Source organism: Malania oleifera, chromosome 5 (assembly GCF_029873635.1).
Source record: "Malania oleifera isolate guangnan ecotype guangnan chromosome 5, ASM2987363v1, whole genome shotgun sequence".
Taxonomy (NCBI): Eukaryota; Viridiplantae; Streptophyta; class Magnoliopsida; order Santalales; family Ximeniaceae; genus Malania; species Malania oleifera.
The window spans coordinates 93032870-93056966 of NC_080421.1; the positions used below are offsets into that span (position 1 = coordinate 93032870).

The window sequence follows — 24097 nt, forward strand, 5'->3', positions numbered from 1 at the left end:
GTCCACAATGAGCGAACTTGCCAAGAGGACCTTTACCTCATTCATCTCTTCCACTGTGGCCACTTGAAACACCTCATGAACTTCTATGGCAGCTTGGTTGAAAATTGAAATCACCCTATGTAACAAAAACAATCCTCTCAAAGCCAAGGGTGAAAAACTAGATGAAAGGGCAGAGAATGTGCACTAGAGGATGCACAAAGAGTGCAAGAATAAACATCAGCAAAGGATGGCAACTCTGCGCTACCAAGTATCTAGGACCAGACGGCCTCAAATCGGGTTTCAAACCCACTAGAAGACAAAGAATTGTTATCAGCAGACATCAGTTGCTATAGGCTGCATAATATTAAGCTCCTCGTGACTACACTTCATCTCTGCAAAGTACTCTTTAACACTCTTAGATTCTCATTGTAATTGAAAGTACTCCAGGAATAGATCGTAAAGACATGTAATGTTACTGGAGTACAGAAGCTTGACATAATCCCACATCTCCTTGCATACACCTAGATGCATGCACATTTGTGCAATCTAAGGTTCCATTGAGTTCCAAAAAAGGGAAACAACAATGCATCTTTCTGATTGCACACTTCTTTTCTCTTCTCATCAAAGGGCCCAAATTGGAACAAGTGGTCAAATTTACCTAATCTTGTCAAACAGACCTTAACAGCCTTATACCACTGAACATAATTCTTACCACCCAATTTTCGATTGTTATATGTGGCAGTGATGAAGGAAACATACTTTTGGGATTCATAGACTCCATCCCAACACACACAAACTATACAAGTGAGAAAACAAGATGAACAGTCAAACTAACCAGAACAACCACGAACAAAGTGAACCACCGAAACAACCACGGATAAGTCACCAACAAACTGATATAATGTTGCCACAGCCCCACAAAATGAACATATGAACACTGCCACTGCTCCAATAGACTCACTTATGGCCTTCAATAATATTGAACAACAACTAACGGATTCACAAGTGCACAACTGAAAAAAGGTTGGATCTTAGAACAAGAAAAAAAATTTTAAAAAAAGAATAACATGAGCAACAACTTGTTATTATGGCCTATGGAATAAATCAGGGCATTCTAGAAAAAAATTGAAGCGAAAACAGGTCAAGAAGTTGTCTCACGTGCCAATGCATGGGGTCAGGACTACCGACAATCAGGCACATGGGGGTGCATGGGGAGGTTTCCGACAATGGGATTTCACAGAATTACAGATTGGAGGGTTCTGTGACGGGCTATGTGGCTGTTTTTGTGAAACATTTAAGGATTTTGATAGTTCTAAGAAGGGCAGCAAGGGCCAAGGTGCAATGGCCAGGGTATTTTCCAGTAACTGCTGGTTTTTGGGCAATCCCTAGACTGGTTTCTAGGCTGTAGGAGTGAGGTTCATCCTCCTATACTGGCTGATTTTTCTAGGATGATCAAGTTTAGGGTTTGGTATGGTGGGGGTGGTAAGGTTTAGGTTGGATCTTGCTCTAATACCATTTTAAGTTTTTAGGTAAAACAGAAGACCTAATCACAACGAAAGGTCTTTCCGTCTATTTATAATATACGTCAAGTACATTCCAATACCCTTACTAGTTCTCACTTATTAATATAATACTAACATAATAATAATGCTAATGACTAAAATAATCATTAATAGAAGTCATTTATTACAACTCATTAATTTATTTTGAGTCTTGTTCAATAAACTATTCTTGGAATTGTGTTGCAGGTACTTTGAAAAGTGTGGCTAACTAGGAACTTATGGCTTGACAACCTGGGAAATTGTAGTTTGACTACTTGGTCATTATTTTTTCTTTTTTTTTTTTTATAAACTAAGAATTGTATTAAAAGAGAGAGGAATGTTCATCAGAAAAATCAAAAGAGCAAGGAAAAGAGAAAAGAAAAGACAGGGAGACTAAGAAATCCTCCCTTTACATAAATTAAAACTAGTTACAAAAAATGCAACCTAACAGAAAACTAAACTCAATGTAACAGGGCCAACCAATCCCACTGCAAGTCTTCCAGAGAAACATGATGAAAAACCCCATTTGCTGACACCCACAGCGATGCAAGATATACTGCTCTACTCCAAAGAAAATTGTTAGTAGTAGTGACACCTTTGAATATTCTAGTGTTCCTTTCTAACCAAACACACCATATAATAGCCATAACAGTGCAACGCCATAAAGCTTTGCTATCCTTTGACAAAACCCCTAAACGTTATGGTATAAATGGCCTTTAAAGTCTATGGACAGACCCAATTTTCACCAAATACACCAAATAACTTACTCCAAATAGCCGACATGAAAGAGCAACAAAGAAAGAAGTGTGCACAAGTCTCTTCCCTCCTCGTGCAAAGGACACAAATGTCAAGGGACAGAGCCTTATTAGGTCTTCCCTTCTAAAGCAAATCATTGGTATTAATTCTTTCAAGTATCGCAGTCCAAATGAAATCTTTTACTTTTTAGGGAGCTTTAGCATTCCAAATCAAAGGATACAAAGCAAAAGAATCCGAAGTAGAATCACAAATCAAGTAGGCGAAAAAAGATTTACAAGAGAACTCCCTAGAAGGATCTAAACTCCAAACCCTATTGTCACTCCCCAAATAAACATGAAAAGGATCGAGCAACCTGGTCAAAAGAACCATCTCATTAATCTCTCCCTCATTTAGATTTCTCCCAAAATGGAAGTTCCAAGAATGCACATCTTCTTGCAAAATAAGAAAAGCAGAAATTGGGGTGTCATGAACATTTGATAAACGAAAGATGAGGGAAAGTACTAGCCAAAGGCATTTACCCCACCCAATGATACTCCCAAAAAGCAAATACGCTCCCCATTACCCACTGTATAATGCACTTTAGGAAGGAAATAATCATAAATCTGAGAAACAAACTTCCAAGGACCCAAATAAGTAATGTTAACTCCCACTTTAGCATCCCACCCATTTTGTAGCAGTACAAATTTACTGTAAATTACCTTATGCCAAAGAGAATTAGGTTCTAAAGGAAAGCACCATAACCATTTCCCCACCAAAGAGATGTTTTTGGACACCAAGTCACCAAGACCCAAGCCTCCCTCCCTTTTAGGCCTACAAATAGTCTTCCAACCTACAAGATGATCTCTACTACCCTCTCCCTACTAGATCATAAGAAATCCCTTGTTAATTTCTCAAGCCTCCTCGCTAATCTCACAGGGATTCTAAAAACAAAAAAGTAATTCAAAGGGATAGAAGATAGAAACGCATGAATAAGGGTAATACGACCCCCTAAAGTGAAGAATGCTCCTATCCACCCGTCCAGTCTCCTAGCCACTCTCTCGAAAACAAGGTCTCAAAAAGAGTCCGCGTTGGGATTACCACCAAGGGAAAAACCTAAATAGGCCAAGTCAAAATGAAACAACCACCTAGCATAGCAAAAGAATCCACATTAATACCAATACCCACTAGACCACTATTAGAGAAATTAACTTTCAGCCCAAACACTTTCTCAAACACCAGTAAGATAGTCAACAAAATAGAGAAACAGCTTATGTTATCTGATAGGAAGAGAATAATGTCATCTGTGAACTAAAGATGAGAAATGATGCAAACTCATAACCAATCATAATGCCCTCCACCAAACCTTTATCTACCTCTCTCTCAATCATCCTACTCAAGACATCAACGACGATAGTAAAGAGAAAGGGAGGAAAGAGGATCTCCCTGTCTTAGACCCCTGGATGCACGAAACCAAGACTTGGCCTCACCGTTTACTAAGACAAAAAAAGACCATAGAAGATAGACACCATCTAATCCATTTCCTATACCTCATGCTGAAACCTTTTCTAACCATAATCTTGTCCAAGAAGGTTCAGCTCACCCTATCATAAGCGTTCTCAAAATCCAATTTCAACACAAGGCTCCTCTTATTCCTACTGTTGGTCTAACATGGCTTTTCAATCTTATTATGATGATAACAAATAAAGGATGATTTAATATGTGTCGGTTAAGTGGTGATGTTTCAGGAAAAACAAAGTTCAAAAGAAAAGCAATGAAAAGCTCAATGACTCAAAAAGCCACATTCATATGAAGAGTGATCCAAAAGAAGCTCAAGCAACACCAACATGAATAAAGTGCATGTGGAAACTTAAAGTTAACTCAAGATCAAGTCAAAAGGGACATAAAGCAAAATAGATCATGGAAGACTTGAAGACTTCAAGAGTTTTAGGCTTTAAGAACATTGATGTAAGTACTTCATGTCTAAATATCTTGTGAAATATGTTGAAGCTCTTTAGGGGTAATTATGGACTTAGAGACCGTATTTCAAACCCCGGAAAATGTTTTATACGTAATGAAAGCAAGAGAGCAAAAAGAACTTTTGAAAACTAAAATGCAAAACTAGAAAATGGTTTGTCCAAACGACTGAGGTACACTGCCAGAAGACTGAAGAGTCATTTCTGAAGACTGAAGAATTAGTTCAGTCTGCTGAAGAATTTCCTGAAGGAATACAGAACAAGCAGTATACCCTCAGAAGACTGAACCCTCAGTTCAGTCGTCTGACCTTGTGTCCAGACTAAAATTTTCAGTGTTTTAAGGTACTTCAAAAGACTGAACCCGACACTTCAGTCTACTGAACACTATTAATGGCTAATTTTTTAAATGTTTTAAAATCCAAATAATGGTTTCTTGAGCCCCAAATTTTCTGAAAACTTGGAAAACACTCCAAGTAATCTTGGGCAACACGTAATTACTTTTCTATGCCTATAAATACATGGTTTTGCAAATCAAATTACACCAAGGAACTCAAAAATCTGTTCATAAGCTTAAAGCCATCTTGCTATCAAAGCTCTCTCTTACTCTCAACTTCTTGCAACACTGATTTACTGAATTTCTGAGGTGCTGATCATCCTACTACTAAGTTCTTATTACTAATTCTCATCTGGAGAGAGAACTTGGTGAATTCTTACTTGAGCTTCAATTTATTTTACTATAATATTTAAATATTGAAGTATATAGTGTTTGAAATTGTACTAATCTGCTCTTTATGAGAGCGTTATTGTACACAGAAATTATCTCTTGTATTCTTGCAGTGTATTGACGATTCTAGGTTGTTGGATAGTTGACCAAGCGTGGGGTATCGCTTGGAGAGGGATCTCTACCTTTAAAAGAGGGAATTTGTAACGGTTTGCTTCACCTGGAAAGGAGTGTTCTAGTGAAATCCTTGGGTGGTATTGGCCCAAGGCAAGGACGTAGGCTGGGGATAAGCCGAAACTCATAAAAATCTCGGTCTCTCTCTTTCCCTACTCTTTATTTTCAGCATCTATATACATTGTGTTGTGTGTATGCTAAGTGCAGGTAGCTGAGATCAAAACTAACATTAAAAAAAAAGACTCTTAATAAAAGAAAGTACGTTTTGATTAAACTTTTGCGGAAACCTAAAAAGGGAGTACGTTGTTTAATTGCTTGTGGAAATCTTTATTAAGAGAAGTGCAAACAAATTTTCGTTCAATACAAGGCTTGAAACAAACTCATACATTCACAACGTTGCAAAAGTTGAAAGTGCGGAAGAGTTGCATACTTTATCTTGGTTTAATATCTTTGGTTGTTTACTTTAAGTTGTTGATTGGTTATTTGGTTGATTAAGTTTTTCATTACTTGTGTTGTGTTTTGGTTTGTGGATTGAATAAGCAAATAAGATTTTGCTGTGTGATTGTTAAATCAACAAGAGGTTAAGAATTCATAAAATATATTAAAAGAAAATTTTTATAACCCAATTCACCCCCCCTAGGACTACACCTCAACTTTCAATTGGTATTAGAGAAGGGTTATAGCAAATCTTAATTAGAAGCTATACAAAGATCTAGATGACACACGTAGGAGTAGCTCCCTTTGGAGAGGGCCAATCCTCAACCAGACCTCCAATCTTTTGTGGACTCAACTATACATTTTGGAAACAAAGAACGAGAATCTACCTTCAAACCATGGATTGGAAAGCATGGAAGGTTGTCACACACAGTGACTTAATTCCTACAAAACTAGTAGATGGAGAAGTACCTAAGGAAGAAAAAGACATGACTGAAATTGATCACAAGATGTTACAAGTAAACTCTAGTGCTATTAATGTTTTATATTGTGCCCTTGACATAAATGAATTCAATAGAGTCATGGCTAGCAAAACAGCAAAAGAAATATGGGACAAACTAGAAGTAACTTATGAATGCACCATTGATATGAGAGATAATAGAATTGACATGCTTACTAGTGAATATGAAGCTTTTAGAATGAACCCGGATGAATCTATCACAAGTATGTATACTAGGTTCACTCACATCATAAACTCCCTTAATGCCTTAGGAAAGAATTACTCAACTTATGAAATGATTCGAGAAATCCTTAAGAGGTCTTCCACCCATTTGGGAACCTAAAGCCACAACTACTATGGAAGGAAGAAACCTTAAGAATACTTCTCTAGATGAACTTATAGGATCTCTTCTCACCTATGAGATGGCTATGAATGAAAGAAATGCTGAAAACAAAAATAAAAAATCCATAGCCCTTAAGGCAGCAAAAGAAAGCTCAAGTGAAGAAGAGGAAGATACAAATGACCTAGATGATGAAGAACTAGCGTTCATTACTAAGAGGTTTGGAAAATTCTTTAAAAGAAACAAAAAGTTTGCTAGAAAGTTTAAAGGGTCAAAATCTGAAAAAGAAGAATCTAGTAAAAAGGAAAACAAGAAAAAACCTCCTACTTTTTACAATTGTAAAAAGGTAGTACATATTAAACCCGATTGTCCACTGCTCAAAAAGAAGGCCAAAAAGAAGAAAAAGAAGGCGATGAAAGCTACTTGGGATGACACCAGCTCAAGTGAATCAGAGAACAAATCAAGTGATCAAGAAGTGGCCAACATATGCTTCATGGCGCACAATGATGAGGTAAATTCCTACTATTCATCCAATGAATCAAGTGATAGTTCGTGTAGTGATTCTAGTGATAGTATGTCATCGTACAAAGAAATGCAAGCTAAACTTTTTGCTTTACACAATATATTCGTAAGAGTCAAAAAAAGGAACATTGCTTTAAAAGAACAAAATGAATCATTCAAAAATCATGTTGACACATTAAAATCAGTTGAAAAAGAAAAGAATCACATATTGATGAACTTATGAAGAAGATAAATGACTTATCTCAAGAGATAGTCAAATTACAAGAGAATGGTCAAAGTAAGAAAGACTTATAAATAAAGGACCTTAGAGACAAAATTGAAGACAAAGAGAAAATCATATACAATTTCAACAAAGGAAAAGAGAACTTTGAAAAGTTGCTTGGTAAACAAAAGATGTCATTAGACAAGGAAGGAATTGGTTATAATGGAATTGAGAACAAAAAGAAAAAGGGTCTTTATATGGGATATTTTGTCAAAGAATCAACATACTATGCAAGCACTTCCTCAAAAAACATATATCAACACACTACATGCTTTTTATGTAAGAAAAAGGGACACATTAAATTTGATTGTCCATTTAAAAGAAAGAGTGTAAAAGTAAAGAAAGTATGGAAAATTAAAGAAAACAAAAATGAATCTATAAAGTCTAAGAAAGTTTGGATTCCTAAGAATAACACATTGAATCCTTCTTGTAGATTTGCCTTCAAAAGACAAATGGTACTTGGATAGCGGGTGTTTTATGCACATGACCAAAGATAGATCCAAATTCACCACACTCATGCTAAAAGATGGTGGATACGTCACTTTTGGAGACAATGCTAAGGGCAAAATCATTGGGATTAGTAAGATAGGTAAAGAACCTTCCCTTACTATTGATGATGTGCTATTAGTAGAAGGGTTAAAACATAATCTCTTAAGCAAAAGCCAATTAAGTGACAAAGGGTTCAATGTAACATTTAAAAAAGATAAATGTGTTGTTGAAAATAGAGAAAAACATAATATTCTCTTCACCGCTCAAAGAATTGATAATGTATATTGCATAAACTTTGAAAAGATGAAATCTCAAAATATTACATGCTTAGTAATTATGAATGAGGCTACTTGGTTATGGCATGAAAGACTAGGACACGCTAGTATGGATCTATTATCAAGGTTAGCTAAAAAGAACTTAGTTAGAGGACTTCCTAGTACAAAGTTTATTCAAGATAAAATATGTGATGCTTGTCAATTAGGAAAACAAACCAAGTCCAGCTTTAAGAAAAAGAAACATATCTCCACTAGCAGGCCCTTAGAGCTTATTCACCTAGATTTGTTTGAACCAACTAGGACACAAAGTCTAGGAGGAAAGCAATATGCTTTCGTCATCGTTGATGACTACTCTAGGTTTACCTGGGTACTCTTCTTAGCCTTAAAAGATGAAGCATGCAATATGTTAGTAAACTTATGTAAAAGACTTCAAAACGAAAAAGGTTATGGCATTTTGAACATAAGAAGTGATCAAGGAAGAGAATTCAATAATAAAGACGTTGAAAAATTCTGCAATGAACATGGAATTAGACATAACTTTTCAACACCTAGAACTCTACTACAAAATGGAGTTGTAGAAAGAAAGAATATAACCCTTCAAGAAATGGCTAGGACAATGTTAAATGAAAACAAATTACCTAAATATTTTTGGGCTGAAGCGGACTGCGTGTTATGTGATAAATAGAGTGTCTATAAGATCAAGTTTAAATAAAACTCCCTACGAATTATGGAAAGAAAGAAGACCCAATATAGCTTACTTTCATGTATTTGGATGTAAGTGCTTTGTGCTTAATGACAAAAATGACTTAAGGAAATCTGATGCTAAGTCGGATGAGGGTATTTTCCTAGGATATGCAGCAAATAGCAAAGCATATAGAATCAACAATGAGAGAACACTCACAATTATTGAATCAATCCATGTAACGTTTGATGAAGCTAATCCTTATACTAAAACAATTCAAATTGAAGAGAAAGATGATTCGTTACAAAAACTAGAAAATTTAGATATTGAAGAAGTCAAAGAAAAAGAAGAGAATAATAAAGAAACTCCAAAAGAAAATCCTATTGAAAATTCTGAATTGCCAAGGGAATGGAAATATGTAAGAAATCACCCCAAAGATCAAATAATAGGAGAACCTACTAGAGGAGTAACCACTAGATCATCATTGAAAAACCTATATAATCACTATGCATTCTTATCTCAAGATGAACCCAAAAATATTGAAGAAGTTTTAAATGATGATTCATGGATAATAGCTATGTAAGAAGAACTACATCAATTCGAAAGAAATAGAGTATGGAAACTAGTTCCAAAACCCCATGACCACTCAATAATAGGAACAAAATGGGTATTTAGGAACAAAAAGGATGAAAGTGGAATAGTTGTAAGAAATAAGGCAAGACTTGTTGCACAAGGATACAATCAAGAGGAAGGAATAGACTATGATGAGACTTTTCCTCCCGTAACTAGAATGGAAGCCATAAGAATGTTGTTAGCATATGCATCACATAACAAATTCAAATTATATCAAATGGATGTAAAAAGTGTCTTCCTAAATGGTTTGATAAATGAAGAAGTATATGTAAAACAACTACCAGGCTTTGAAGATATTCAATATCCCGATCATGTATTTAAATTGACTAAAGCCTTAAGTGGATTGAAACAAGCCCCTAGGGCTAGGTATGAAAGATTAAGAGGATTTCTATTAGAAAATGGATTTTCTAGAGGAAAAGCAGACAGTACGTTCTTTATCAAAACTAAGAAGAAAGACATGCTTATTATCCAAATCTACGTGGATGACATCATATTTGGTGCAACAAATGAAAACTTATGTAAGGAATTTGCAAAATGTATGCAAGATGAGTTTGAAATGAGCATGATGGGAGAATTAAACTACTTCCTTGGACTACAAATTAAGCAAGCCAAAAATGGAACTTTTATAAATCAATCTAAATATGTAAACGACATGCTGAAGAAATTTGATATGGAAGGAAGTAAGCCCATAGGAACTCCCATGAGTACCTCAATAAGCCTTGATAAGGATGAAAAAGGAAAACCCGTAGATATGAAATATTATCGAGGCATGATAGGAAGCTTGTTATATTTTACTGCCAGTAGACCAGACATAATGTTTAGCGTTTGTATGTGCGCTCGATTTCAATCCGCTCCCAAAGAATCTCATCAAATAGCTATTAACAAAATACAAAGATACTTGGTAGGAACTCTAGACCTAGGATTATGGTATCGTAAGGATACTAGTTTTGAAATGATTAGTTACTCAAATGCGGACTATGCAAGTTGTAAAATCGATAGAAAAAGTACAAGTGGGACTTGTCACTTCCTAGGACGGTCTCTTGTCTCTTGGTTCTCCAAGAAACAAAATTTCGTAGCATTATCCACAGCTGAAGCAAAGTATGTAGCTACTAGAAGTTGTTGTGCACAAACCCTATACATGAAACAACAACTAAATGACTATAATTTAGAATATACAACAATTCCAATCAAGTGTGATAAGACAAGTGCTATAAATATATCCAAAAATCCTATATCACATTCTAGAACAAAACATATTGATATAAGACACCATTTTCTAAGGGATCATGTTCAAAAAGGGGATATATCACTTGAATTTATTAATATCAATGATCAATGGGCGGACATCTTTACAAAACCTCTCAACGAAGAAAGATTTATAACTATTAGAAGAGAACTTGGATTACTACATAGTAGGGAAGTGGTTTAGGAAGAATTCAGAATTAGATGAGGAAGAAGAAGGAAATAAGGAAGAGAAGGACGATGAGGAATCTGAAGAGGAAGATGATGCTGATAGTTAAACTTTAGAACTTTTTAATGTATTAAGATGTAAAACAACTGGTTTGCTTGTTGCTTTGCTTGAAATTTCCTTGCTTATCTATGCTTGTAATGATTTTTTTTTGCTTATATTATGACTTTTTGATTCTACCCCTTGATTCTTTTTGAATGATGTCAAAAGGGGAGAAAATATTGTAAGCAAAGATATATTGGTGAACGCTACTAATACATTTTGAGCAAAATATGGATTGTTGAACCATATTTCATGAATGAATGATATGTTGAACCATATATGATTGTTAAAAATGAAAGTTAAAATAGTAAAAGCACACTACAGATGCTATGTTGAAATATAATGGATTGTGTGTGTACATATGCTTGATATACGTGTTTGGTGTTCATATGCTTAAATTGAGATTTTCTTTGAACTTTATTATCATTTTTCAAAATTATTAAAAGGAATGCTTATTGTAAGGGGGAGCCTTTTCAAAGGAACCCTCATCTTTGCTCCTTATTTGTCATCATAAAAAATGGAGATTGTTGGTCTAACATGGCTTTTCAATCTTATTTTGATGATAACAAATAAAGGATGATTTAATATGTGTTGGTTAAGTGATGATGTTTCAGGAAAAACAAAGTTCAAAAGAAAAGCAATGGAAAGCTCAATGACTCAAAAAGTCACATTCATATGAAGAGTGATCCAAAAGAAGCTCAAGCAACACCAACATGAATAAAGTGCATGTGGAAACTTAAAACTAACTCAAGCTCAAGTCAAAAGGGACATAGAGCAAAATAGATCATGGAAGACTTGAAAACTAGAGTTTTAGGCTTTAAGAACATTGATGTAAGTACTTCATGTCTAAATATCTTGTGAAATATGTTGAAGCTCTTTAGGGTAATTATGGACTTAAAGACCGTATTTCAAACCCCGGAAAATGTTTTATATGTAATGAAAGCAAGAGAGCAAAAAGAACTTTTGAAAACTAAAATGCAAAACCAGAAAATGGTCTGTCCAGATGACTAAGGTACACTGCCAAAAGACTGAAAAGTCACTTCAGAAGACTGAAGATTTCATTCAGTCTACTAAAGAATTTCTTCAGAAGACTGAAAAATTAGTTCAGTCAACTGTAGAATTTCTTAAAAGAATACAGAACAGGCAATATACCCTCAAAAGACTGAACCCTCAGTTCATTCGTCTGACCCTGTGTCCAAACTAAAATTTTCAATGTTTTAAGGTATTTCAGAAGACTGAACCCGATACTTCAATCTACTAAACACTATTAACGGTTAATTTTTTTAAATGTTTTAAAATCCAAATAATGGTTTCTTGAGCCCCAAATTTTCTAAAAACTTGGAAAACACTCCAAGTAATCTTGGACAACACGAAATTACTTTCCTAAGCCTATAAATACATGATTTTGCAAATCAAATTACACCAAGAAACTCAAAAATCTGTTCATAAGCTGAAAGCCATCTTGCTATCAAAGCTCTCTCTTACTCTCAACTTCTTGCAATACTGATTTGCTAAATTTCTAAAGTGCTGATCATCCTACTACTGAGTTCTTATTACTAATTCTCATCTGGAGAAAGAACTTGGTGAATTCTTACTTGAGCTTCAATTTATTTTACTTTGATATTTAAATATTGAAATATATAGTGTTTGAAATTGTACTAATATGCTCTTTATGAGAGTGTTATTGTACGCAAAAATTATCTCTTATATTCTTGCAGTGTATTGACGATTCTAGGTTGTTGGATCGTTGACCAAGCGTGGGGTATCGCTTGGAGAGGAATCTCTACCTTTAAAAGAGGGAATTTGTAATGGTTTGCTCCGCCCGGAAAGGAGTGTTCTAGTGGAATCCTTGGGTGGTATTGGCCCAAGGCGAGGACGTAGGCTAGGGATAAGTCGAATCTCGTAAAAATCTCGGTGTCTCTCTTTCCCTACTCTTTATTTTCAGCATCTATATGCATTGTGCTGTGTGTATGCTAAGTGCAGGTAGCTGAGATCAAAACTGAGATTAAAAACAAAAACTCTTAATAAAAGAAAGTACGTTTTGATTAAACTTTTGCGGAAACCTAAAAAAGGAGTACGTTGTTTAATTGTTTGCAGAAATCTTTATTAAGAGAAGTGCAAACAAATTTTCATTCAATACAGGGCTTGAAACAAACTCATACATTCACAGGGTTGCAAAAGCTAAAAGTGCTGAAGAGCTGCATACTTTATCTTGGTTTGATATCTTTGGTTGTTTACTTTAAGTTGTTGATTAGTTATTTGGTTGATTAAGTTTTTCATTACTTGTGTTATGTTTTGGTTTGTGGAGTGAATAAGTAAATAAGATTTTGCTGTGTGATTGTTAAATCAACAAGAGGTTAAGAATTCATAAAAGATATTAAAAGAAAATTTTTATAACCCAATTCACCCCCCTCTTGGGACTACACCTCAACTTTCACCTACAAATGGCATCTTCAACCACCTCATTAGCTATCAAAGCAACATCTAGGATCTGCCTGTTACCTAGAAAGGCACTTTGACTAAGAGAGATAGTGTCCTCAAGAACAGTAGGCAAACTCTTAGATAACACCTTATTCAAAATCTTATAGAGACTATTACCAAGCTAATAGGTCTAAAGTCCTTGACTTTAACTGCCACATATTTTTGGGGACCAAGGTAATAAAAGTGGAATTCAAACTCCTCCCCAGCACTCCATTGTGAAATGAATCAAGAAAAAATTCGAGCAGGTCTCCCTTCAAGGTCTCCAAACTATCTTAAAATAAAGTCATAATAAAACCATCTGGCCTAGGAGCCTTTTCTCTATCCATCTTAAAAATCAAGCTTTTATTCTCCTCGTCCTCAAAAAGTTTCTCCAGCCAAGTAGCTTTATTAGTTGATATAGGACACCAAGCCCGCCCCTTCCTCGGACCCCGCATATGCAGGACCTTTGTGCACCGGACTGGCCTTCTTTTCTTTTCTTTTTCTTTTTTTTTTTTAGGACACCAATCCAGCCCCTCAATCATAACTCTAAACTCATCCTTCTCTAAAAAGTGATTCTTGTAAAACAAGTCTATTAAAAAAAAAACATATGTACAATGAAATGAGCATGGTCTTAAATTTATGCAAAATTGTCGTTGCTTTCCACCACCCTAAAAAATCGAAATCAATTTCTGTCTTGCAAAATTTCCACCAAAAATTTCCACGAGTCATCCAAAATTTATCAAAATCTCAAAATTTCAATGAAATTTAGTGAAATTTTAACTATAAAATAAAATTTCCTTGAAATTAAATTTTGAAAATTGAAATTGAAGTAGAATTTATCTCTTAATTAATCTTATTTTTTTATTGAAATTAAAGATTCTTGCAACAAGGATATGAATGATAGCTTACATACTTCCAAAATTGCATAACTAGCTACAAAATTTTATTCGGTCAATTATATTTAAATTATTGGTATTTATATAATAAATAAACAACAACAACAAATCAAGCCTTAAGTCCCGCTAGGTGGGGTCAGCATTTGTATGGTAAATAATATTTAACTAATTAATGAATTCATTTACTTTAGTTGAATATGTTTAATAAGTTTACTTATTACTATATCACAATTATTGCACCTCCACAAACATCTCATTTATGTATTTTATTTATAGTACTTTAGTTCTAAATCTTGCATTTTTTGTTTATTGACATTTTCTAAACTTTGATAAAAGAATTCCACGACATCATTTTTAAAAATCAAAATCGAAATTGACATTGATATTAAAATTCTCATATTTTTGTAGCCTCAAAATTTTAGTCGAAATTGAAATTTAAGACCTTGGAAATGAGGATAAGAAATCCCCCCAAGAAAAAAGAAAACATAAAAGAAACAAATTATGTTGAAGCTGTCCTCCAAACCCTTTGAATATCGGACAGCAAAAGACCCCCTAAAAACCCCAAAAGAATGAGCTCAAAAAGAAGCAAGAAAAACAACTTTTTCCCAAAGCAAACTTGAAGAAGTCTTTTGATCTTTAAACCTAGCATTCCTCTCCAGCCAAAGTGACTACAAAAGTGTAAAAACAACACAGTCCGAAAATATCCTCTCTCTCCTTCCCAAAACGCCAAAATTCACCTTCAAAAAATCCTAAACTGTAGCTGCAGCCACCCAAACCACACCAAAGTACAAAAACAAATTGTTCTAGATGCATCTTGCTACCTTACAATGAATGAACAAATGACTAATAGTCTCATTAGACTCATTGCACAGCATACAATTTTGATCTGATGAATGGAATTGAAGCAGGAAAGGAAATAAGAGAGGAATGGAATTGCTTTCAAAATCATGGTTTTAAATAAAGGCCGCGACCGTTACGTAACGCCGTTACGTAAAGGTTTTTTGGGTTACCGATACCGTTACACACCGCGAAATCGGTGGGAAGAAAAATCACGGCCGTAGCGGCCGTTACGGACCGCGACCGTTACGTAAAGGCTGCTACGGCCATTACGTAACCGCTACAGGACTGTTACACCAAAAAAATATTTTATTTTTTACTTTTTCTTCTCACTTTTTCTCTCTCTTTCATATATCATTCTCAATATTCCAAGTGGCAAGAGGGGGAAAAGATTATAATGAGGATGACAACGATACAAAATTTACTTTTTCTTTAAATACTCACAATAGATGCATTAATTAACAATTTCAAAATACTAACTTATTAAATTTTTTTTTTTTTTTATTAATATTAGTAATGTGATATTTATGTTCTTTATTTTTCAACTTCAACCTTCTTTCTTTTCTAGCTATTTTATATTTATATTATTCGTATGTCTTATGTGTCTAATAGATTAATGGAGTGTATAATGTATTTTATTTTATTAATTCATTTATCACACATAAGAATTTATCACAGATAAGAACAATGAGAAGTATAAATACGTGCACACACGTAATTTTCTATCAATGATGGTTTAAAACAAATGTAAACTTGTTGCCCTTACCAAATAACTTAGTTACTCAAACTAAAGGGTCCAAAATACACTAAAACCCTTTCTAAGAATGGCCAAAAGCTTAAAATATGCAAGTACGCTAATATGCACAAGGTTGTGCGTGCTTCAAAAAAATTCACGACCGTTACACCCGCTTCCCGTTATGTAACATCCGCTTCTCCTGCTTCCCGTTACACCTGTTACCGTTACGTTACGCTACCCGCTACCGCGATTTAAAACCATGTTCAAAATGCAATTACCGCATTTGGTTAGTGATATGGAATGGCTGTGGGAATCCAGTTTCAATTTCTTTCCAACATTTGGGGTTCTTCAAAGGCTTATATAGTGGAATGAAAAAGAAGTTATTTTTTTATAAAAACTGCTAATACATAATTATTAAATCTTGTATTACTATTTTTATTATAGTTAATATTATTTTATATTGGTTTTATTATTTTTTTTTGTTTTTATACTAATTATTATCCTTAAAATAACAAATATTATTATTTTTCCTTTTTATTATTATTTTTTTATTTTTTTATTATTATTTTTATAGTAATAAATATTATTGCCATTGTAATTAGTTGTTACTATTATTTTTTACTGCTTTTATAGTAATCATTGTCCTTAAAATTATTATTATTATTATTATTATTATTGCATTTTTTATTATTATTTTTCTTCTTGTTATTATTGTTATTGTAATTATTATTAGTTGTTATTTTTTATAATAATAATAATTAAATTATTATTTGTTGGTATTTTTGTTTGATTATTATTTTTTATTATTTTCATAATAGTGATTATTATTAAATAGAATTATTAGTTTTTATTATTGTTATTGTAATTATTATTTGTCACTTTTTTTATAATAATAATAATAATAATTAATATTATTATCTATTTTTATTTTTGTTTAACTATTACTTTACTATTTTTTTCATAATAATGATTATTATTAATGTAATTATTATTTTTTGTAATGTTGTTATTGCTATTTTTTATTATTTTTATAATAATTATTATCCTCAAAAATTATTTTTCTCTTTTTTTATTATCATTGTTCTTATAGCTATTATTATTTTAAAATTATAAATATTATTTTATTGTAATTATTATTGGTTGTTATTATTTTTTATTATTTTTATAATAAGTATTATCCTTAAAGTTATAATTATTATTTGGCTTTTTTACCATTAATATTGTTCCTCTTGTTATTATTATTTGTACAATAATAAATATTATTGTTATTGCAATTATTATTAGCTGTTATTATTTTATTATAATAGTAATAACAACAAAGTATTTTTAGTACTTGTTGCTGTTTTCAGAATATTTTTTATTATAAAATGAGTCTGATTCCATAAAATGAAGATTGATTCCAGCCCTCCTGGACTAGAATCAGGATTCCCCCATTCATAGGAATCGTATTCCGACCTGAACACAATTTCGCCCTTGGTTCCGCAAATCGAACGCAGGAATGCGATTCCATTCTAGGCCTGATTCCACAGTGGGCTTTGTAGCATATCATTTGTGCTGATCTTGTTAAGAATTAATGTCCAAATGAAGGCTTGGATTTTAAAAGGAATATGTGCTTTCCAAACAGCTTTATGTAAGAGGAAAGAGCTAGGATTTGTACATTTTATGAGATTGGAAAAAGAAAGATTTTGAAGAGAAAGACCCTAAAGTGTCCCCAGTCCAAAGCCTTGTATCCCCACGCAAATTTTGCAAGAAAGAATCCAGCACACCCAGTGAAAGTGTTAACTCACCAACCTCTCTCTTTTATTGAGACTTCTAAAGAAATGAAAATATCAATACAGAGAGCCCCCCTCAAAAGAATAAAAGGCTGAAATTGGTGCATTGCGAACAATGGTAAGTCTAAATAGATGAAGCACTAACGGCTCCAACAAAAACACACCAACCCAAAAGTCCTACAAGAATTGAATTTTATCCCCAATACCAACTTCAAAATGAGTGAGAAAAAAGAAAAGACTAGCAACATGGGAAACAAACTTCCAAGGACTCACATGAGTGGCATTACCACTCCCTTTGGAATCCCATCTATTATTATGTATTTCATATTTACTCTTTATTACCTTGTACCATATGGAAATACATTCTAAGAGAAGCCACCATAACCACTCCCTGTTAAGGATATGTTTTTAGAAATCCCATCCCCAAGCCCTAAACCCCCTCTGACTTGGGCTTCTTAACCACATCCATCCCAACTAACTAAATGGTCCCTCTTATTCTCACCAATACCCAATCAAACGGAATCTCACATAACCTTCTCCAACTTCCCAGCAACCTAGAGGAAATTTTGAAAAGGGATAGAAAATAAATAGGAATATTAGCGAAAGAAGCACAAATAAGAGTGATTCTACCCCCCAGTGAAAGACAAGCCCTCTCCACCCCTCTAAGGGAGTAGAGTTTGCATTGTAAACAAGTAATTGATGCTCTATATAGGACATCGAGCGGGAACTCTGCAGTCCGTAAGAAGCTCAAGTGAGAATAGTGGCAATGAAAGGGTTAAAGGATTCCCCGAGCTAATGAGAACATAGAATTTAGGGCGATTTCAGGGGGAGAGAGAGAGAGAGATTTCTTTAGTGTCAAAAGATTCCCACCAAATCCTCCATGGAGAACTCACATCTCAATCAATAAGAAGAGTGGTGAACCATGGTTAGGCTGAGAGAATAAAAACAGACATGTGGCAAACACTTGAGCAACATAGGAAAAGACTAGAGATCAACACTAGCTTAACAAACCATATTCAAGACACCAAGCCAAGACTGTATAAAACATTTTAGTGGTACAAAAAACCCCTCCCCCCACATGTCCCATGGCCAATCCTGGGACCATGCTGCTATATTAATCTCATACAAGAGTGCAAAAATAAGACAATAAACAACAAATTCATAATTGGGCACATATAAATTTAATGTGTGTCAATTTCATAGCCTAGGGCAAAACAATAATTTTAACACATTAAAAATCATCAAGTTCACTTGGTCACTAAGGATAAGATCTCTATAAAAAGGGATCTATGGGTCTCTTTAGAAGCAATAAAAAAATGAGCCAAGTCAAATTTTCCAGCTTTGTGCCATCTTAGATGATGTTATTGCCTTCTATAAAGCGTGAATTCTTAACTAGGTGTGACTGCCTAGCCTATCTATTTCTTCTTATACTGTAGTTCTCCTATGTTTCCTACAGCTTGCTGCCAGCACAATAAATCACTGAAATCAAGCTTCAACTCGCAACAAGCCTATTTTTCTAACAAATACATTGACTAACTCAATTTTGGTCACGCTTATCCAAAATTCGAACAAATATAAGCCTCAACTCCACTACAATAAAGCTGTTTGTGGAAGATCCTGCATCAGTCCAACACTCCAACATGACATTAAACTGCAAGTGCATAATTAAGGCAGCCTCCATGTCTATCAACTCCCATGGAGGTTGTGCAAGAGCAGTGTGGTTCATGTGTGTCAATCCTTACAGTGAGCATGCATGAGTTGTGAGTTTGAGTATGGGGATTTTTTTTGAGAGTGAATAAAGTGCTTGCAAATCATTTTCTCCATTGGATTGCTTAAGTGCAAGTCACGGAAACTCAGTACCCCTTTCATTTGATAGCATCCCCTTTGACTTGATAGCATTTTTCCCAACTAGGAAAGATAACTTTCTGGCAACAGCATCCACTCAAATCTGTCCTCCAGTATCTCCGGTTTCAGGATATTTAGGAGGGGCCAAACCATGTTAAGATCTCATATGTTTTCTTATGTGTGCTAGATGTTTGCTTCTTGCACGTTTTGTAGGTTCTAGCCATATGATATTTAAGTTGATTAAGATCATCCCAATAATCATGCTAATGGTAGAATTCTTATTCAGAAAGAAAAATCATAAATTTTTCAAAATATATCAGAAAACGGAAAAAAAAAAAAATTATTCTAGAACAATATAAATTCCTCAAGAAAATTCTCATAGAAAAGAGATCATAGAGGACAACAAAACATACACACAAAACGCACACACACATGCACCCGGGAAAAAAAAAAACACAGCAAACAGCAAGAAGGATTACATAGCAGCAACACCCAAATCAAACTCCCTAGAATCGAATCACTTCTATCAGCTAAGACATTGACCTTTAAATACACAACCTCATGATATTAAGTGAGGAGCAGCAATGTTCACATAATGTTTGGAGCTTCTTCCAACAATTTGACATACATAAAAGAAACAGCACCTCTTATTTTTGTTAGCTACATAAAATATATATATATATATATATTACTCAAAACTCTTCACAGTACCACAGTAAGTGAATAAGAAGTGATATTAAAGTAAAATTATCAACGAATTTATCCACTAAACTATGGAGGAATTTACCCACGTGTTATTGTAACTGCAGCATAAAATATTCAACAACAATATAGTTTCCAATAATCCAATTGTGAAGACTCCACATTCACCATAAATTTCCTGAGTTTAGTGAATATTATTTCTTTAGAATTCAAATTTTAAATATTTCATCTCCTCTGCAACTCTCTCCACACATTGTCTTCCTCCTCTAACCAAAGAAAGGGCAGCCCAGTGCACAAAGCTCCCACGTATGCGAGATCCAGGGAGGGGCGGACCACAATGAGTCTTCCTTCTCTAACAATTAATAATAATGGAAAAATTAAAAGGAAGAATTTAATTGATGCCATCAAATTCCCAGAAGCATAAGTTCAAAACTAGAAGATGAATCACAGACCAATAATGTACTTTTAAGTGATAAATTTAAAGTCAACACCCCCCCCCCCCCCAGTATTAAATGTTGGTTTGATGCTTCTTTTTTCAAATTTCAACATTTTAAATTTCTAGTCATCTAGTGATATATTGAATAAATTAGCTCTCTCCCTCTCAATTTTCAAAAATTATACTCATTCAAATCTTTAACGCAAAGTTGGAACAGTGTCCTTGTATTTTCAAAAGAAATCTATCTCTACACTGCACACGCACATCATTCATGTATGCTTCATCACTAAGCTATGTATCACCTTCCACAAAGACCTTATAGAGATGCAATAGTTGCCTCCTTTGATCCAAACAAAAGTGTGATTGCCTAAGGCATATTGATTAAGACTAAACTTCACAGATGGGGGTATGGTGAAGTCAAACTAATAGCTCAAGCTGCCCCAAATAAACTCAAACCAAGATTTGACACCCCTTATGTTAAAAACCAAACCAACCCAAATCGTAGCCAGTGGTGTAGCCCTAGCTAACATTTAATATCTACTAAAGAATAAGAAATGGTCCAAAATCTAAGTTATCTATAAGCCAACGACAGAACAGATTCAGAAAGTAAATAGAATTATTTGAGATAATAGTTACTTGGTCAGTGCTGCATGATGGTTCTTCCTTAAGTTGCCTCATCCTTGAGAATCTAAAGACAAGAAAATAACTTTGAATGAAGATGACAAACAAATAGAGAAAATTAGAAGCATGTATGTAGAGCATGAACAAACCAAAAGTAGAGCATTAACAAATTCTTAAAACTATCAATACTCAAAAAAGCTTTTATTCATCTCAAGAAAAATGTATTAAAAGCACATCCCAATTGCCAAATGCTTAGCAACAGGATTCTTCTTACTAGGTGACATCCATCTCAGAAACTCGAATTTGGTTCTTCTTACACAGAACCTAGCTCCAACTACAACAAAATCTCATTCTTGTGATCCTATCATTATAAGCCTCAAATACTTTGAGGCCATATGCCTGAGTTTATTATTTTTGGTTACACATAAAGAAGCTAAAAAGTAATTTTGCAATTTCTTAGTCATTGCTATGTGAAAACACTAAGATGCATATTATATTATTTTACATGTTGGAGTTGCACATCTTCTTAAAAATATTACATGCTATTTGATATTTTTGTTTTGTGTGTGTGTGTATGTCAATATCAAATATAATTTACCTAGATGCTTGTAAACTTTGGCCCTTTTACATCTCCCCCTTCCCTCCACCTCTGCACACTCCCACTTCATGTAACTATGGTCAAGTCAGGGTGCAGTAAACATTGCAAATATTGGGCCCATTTTCTGTATATGGCATTTGATGTCTAGTATTCGCAACCAGCAGAGTATGCAATAATCATTGAACCCAAATTTTCAACAACTAAATGGTGAATTTGGATTTTCACACTCTTACAGTTAAAATATATATATATATATATATATATATATATATATATATATATACATGTTTGCACCATCATATAATTCAATGTTTAAAAGGCTCAATTGAGGCTCACCTCAAGACGAGCATGCCTAAAAATCCTTGAGGCTTAGTCGCTTACACATTTGTACAAAAGGCACACCTTTTGCCCTTTCTTAGTTGAGGTTTACGTATTTTGGGTGTATTAATCTCGAGTTAGATTTGGCTAGAAAATTTAACTATATGTTAATATGAAAGAAATGTCATAATATGATTCGATTTCTAAACTCTTGACCTCAGCCTTTCAAAAATAATTGAGAGTTGCATCTTAGATCATGAAAATAGTTTGAGGATGAACTCTGTAACGTTATAGCTATCTCTCCGTATGATTTACTTAACAAATTCAAGTTAGCATTTTTCAAAAGCCAACAACTAGCTTACAAATCGTATTTGATTTTTCTTAGATCTTATTTTCATTTTCTTATTTTTTCTTTATTTTTAAAAAATATATGTAATTTATTTACAAATTTTTATCTTAAAATATAATTCTCAAAAGGCATGTGCCTCAATGCCTTAAGGCTTATGAGGGTTAAAACACCTCACTTTACACATTCAATTTTTAAAACAATGATATGACTAGTGGACAAATAAATGATCAACACTTCAAAAGAAATCAGTATAATAAATAAAAAACTATTTACTTTTGTTATGCAAGATAATATGATTTCAAATATTTAAAAACCCCTAGCAGTACTTGAAGTTCAACTATATACCTTTTATTTAATATAGAAACGAAAAGACAGAAAGATAGCCTTTCATACTGCATAATTGTTGAGGTGCAGTTTATTTCCAATTTATTTCAATGTTTCAATTTGTGTGTGAGAGTGAGAAAATATAAGATAAGAAAGTGCAGACAATACCACCTATTACCTTTTTAACACTGCTACCACTGGGTCAAGCTTGCCCTCATAAGAAATTACCATATATGGGAAAAATTAAAGATGGCACCAAAAGGGAAGAATTGAGGGAAATTTTGGTTTATTTTGTTTAGAAAAATAGTAAAGCAGTTAAGATGGCCTGAACACATATAATGTAAAGTTATAAACCAATGAATGCTCCAAGTAGGAGTGATTCGAACTGAATATGCCAAAACAGCATTGGAAGGCGCAATCGAATGAGGGTTGGCACAATAAGAAAGCACAACCCCTGAACAAATCCTACGCAGTGCTCCCAAACGCAAGGTAAGAATTCAACACAAGATGTTACTCCAGAAAGAAAAATGGCAAAGAAGGACTCATATTCCTGAACTCAAGTAGTTGAAATCAAGATTTACTTGAGTGTAAGAGAGCGAAAGACGAATAAATAAAATGGATAATTCTCTTCAACAATCAATACCAATATTACTGCATATAACAAAACATTTCCTTCTTTTATAATTTTTTGACGAGTAATGCAAATAATAAAACAGTCTATATTCAAACAAGATACGCTTAAATATTCCAAACCCACGTCGAGAAACCCTAGATTTATGACAAGCCATGTGAATTAAGCATTGAAACTTAAGGAATGTAGATAACTTCAACCATCACTGTCAGAGACGCATGGCTAAAAGGACAAAAACAGCAAAAGTATACATCAAAAATTAATTTAAAAAAAAACACACACGCGCACACACAAACACAAGTAGAACGCAAGTAGAAGAGAGTAGAGAGATGACCTGTGGAGTGTGTAAATGAGATTGGAACAAGAAATTTGAGCGCGAAATTTTGGGGAAGAAGAGTGTGTTTGCAGTTATACACCTTGAAAAGTAGACGTCCAACTGGGAATCGAGAAGGTGGTGTATTGATTGATCGCTGAAAAAACCTCTTACGTTATAGTTTGGCTGTTGCCACATTTATGCCCAGCGGTGCATACTGCGTACATGGCCTACATCTTTCTTTCGAGTTCCTGACCCCGAACCGCCTTCATTCGGGTCGACCCGCTGTTCATGACCCGGATTCACCTCCTAACCCCGGATTCGTTGTCGTTTACTTCGTGGATCCGACGCCGCATACCGAGCCACCGGACATAGCCGAGTTGGGGACAACTCAGTTGGGTAATCAATTTTGGTTTCAAACCAAAATTAGTAGCGCTTGACAGGTTATGAGTGGGGTGAACACAATTCGGTCAAAATCGTATTAGCCAA

General features: G+C 34.1%; 1 protein-coding gene across 2 annotated transcripts in view; it reads right to left on the reverse strand.

Annotated features, from left to right (window-relative positions):
• The window catches only part of LOC131155103 (nodulin homeobox), an 89387-nt gene extending 65567 nt beyond the window's left edge, over positions 1–23820 (reverse strand). Inside the window, exons 1-2 of one of the 2 annotated variants that reach the window (XM_058108031.1) lie at positions 23630–23820; positions 21091–21142 (exon numbers count right to left, since the gene is read on the reverse strand). In XM_058108031.1, coding sequence (XP_057964014.1) covers positions 21091–21132 — 42 coding nt within the window. In that variant the 5' untranslated portion in view covers positions 21133–21142; positions 23630–23820. The remainder of the gene's footprint in view (positions 1–21090; positions 21143–23629) is intronic. The other variant, XM_058108030.1, reaches the window with a different exon arrangement.
• Between the last annotated feature and the right edge of the window lie 277 nt (positions 23821–24097).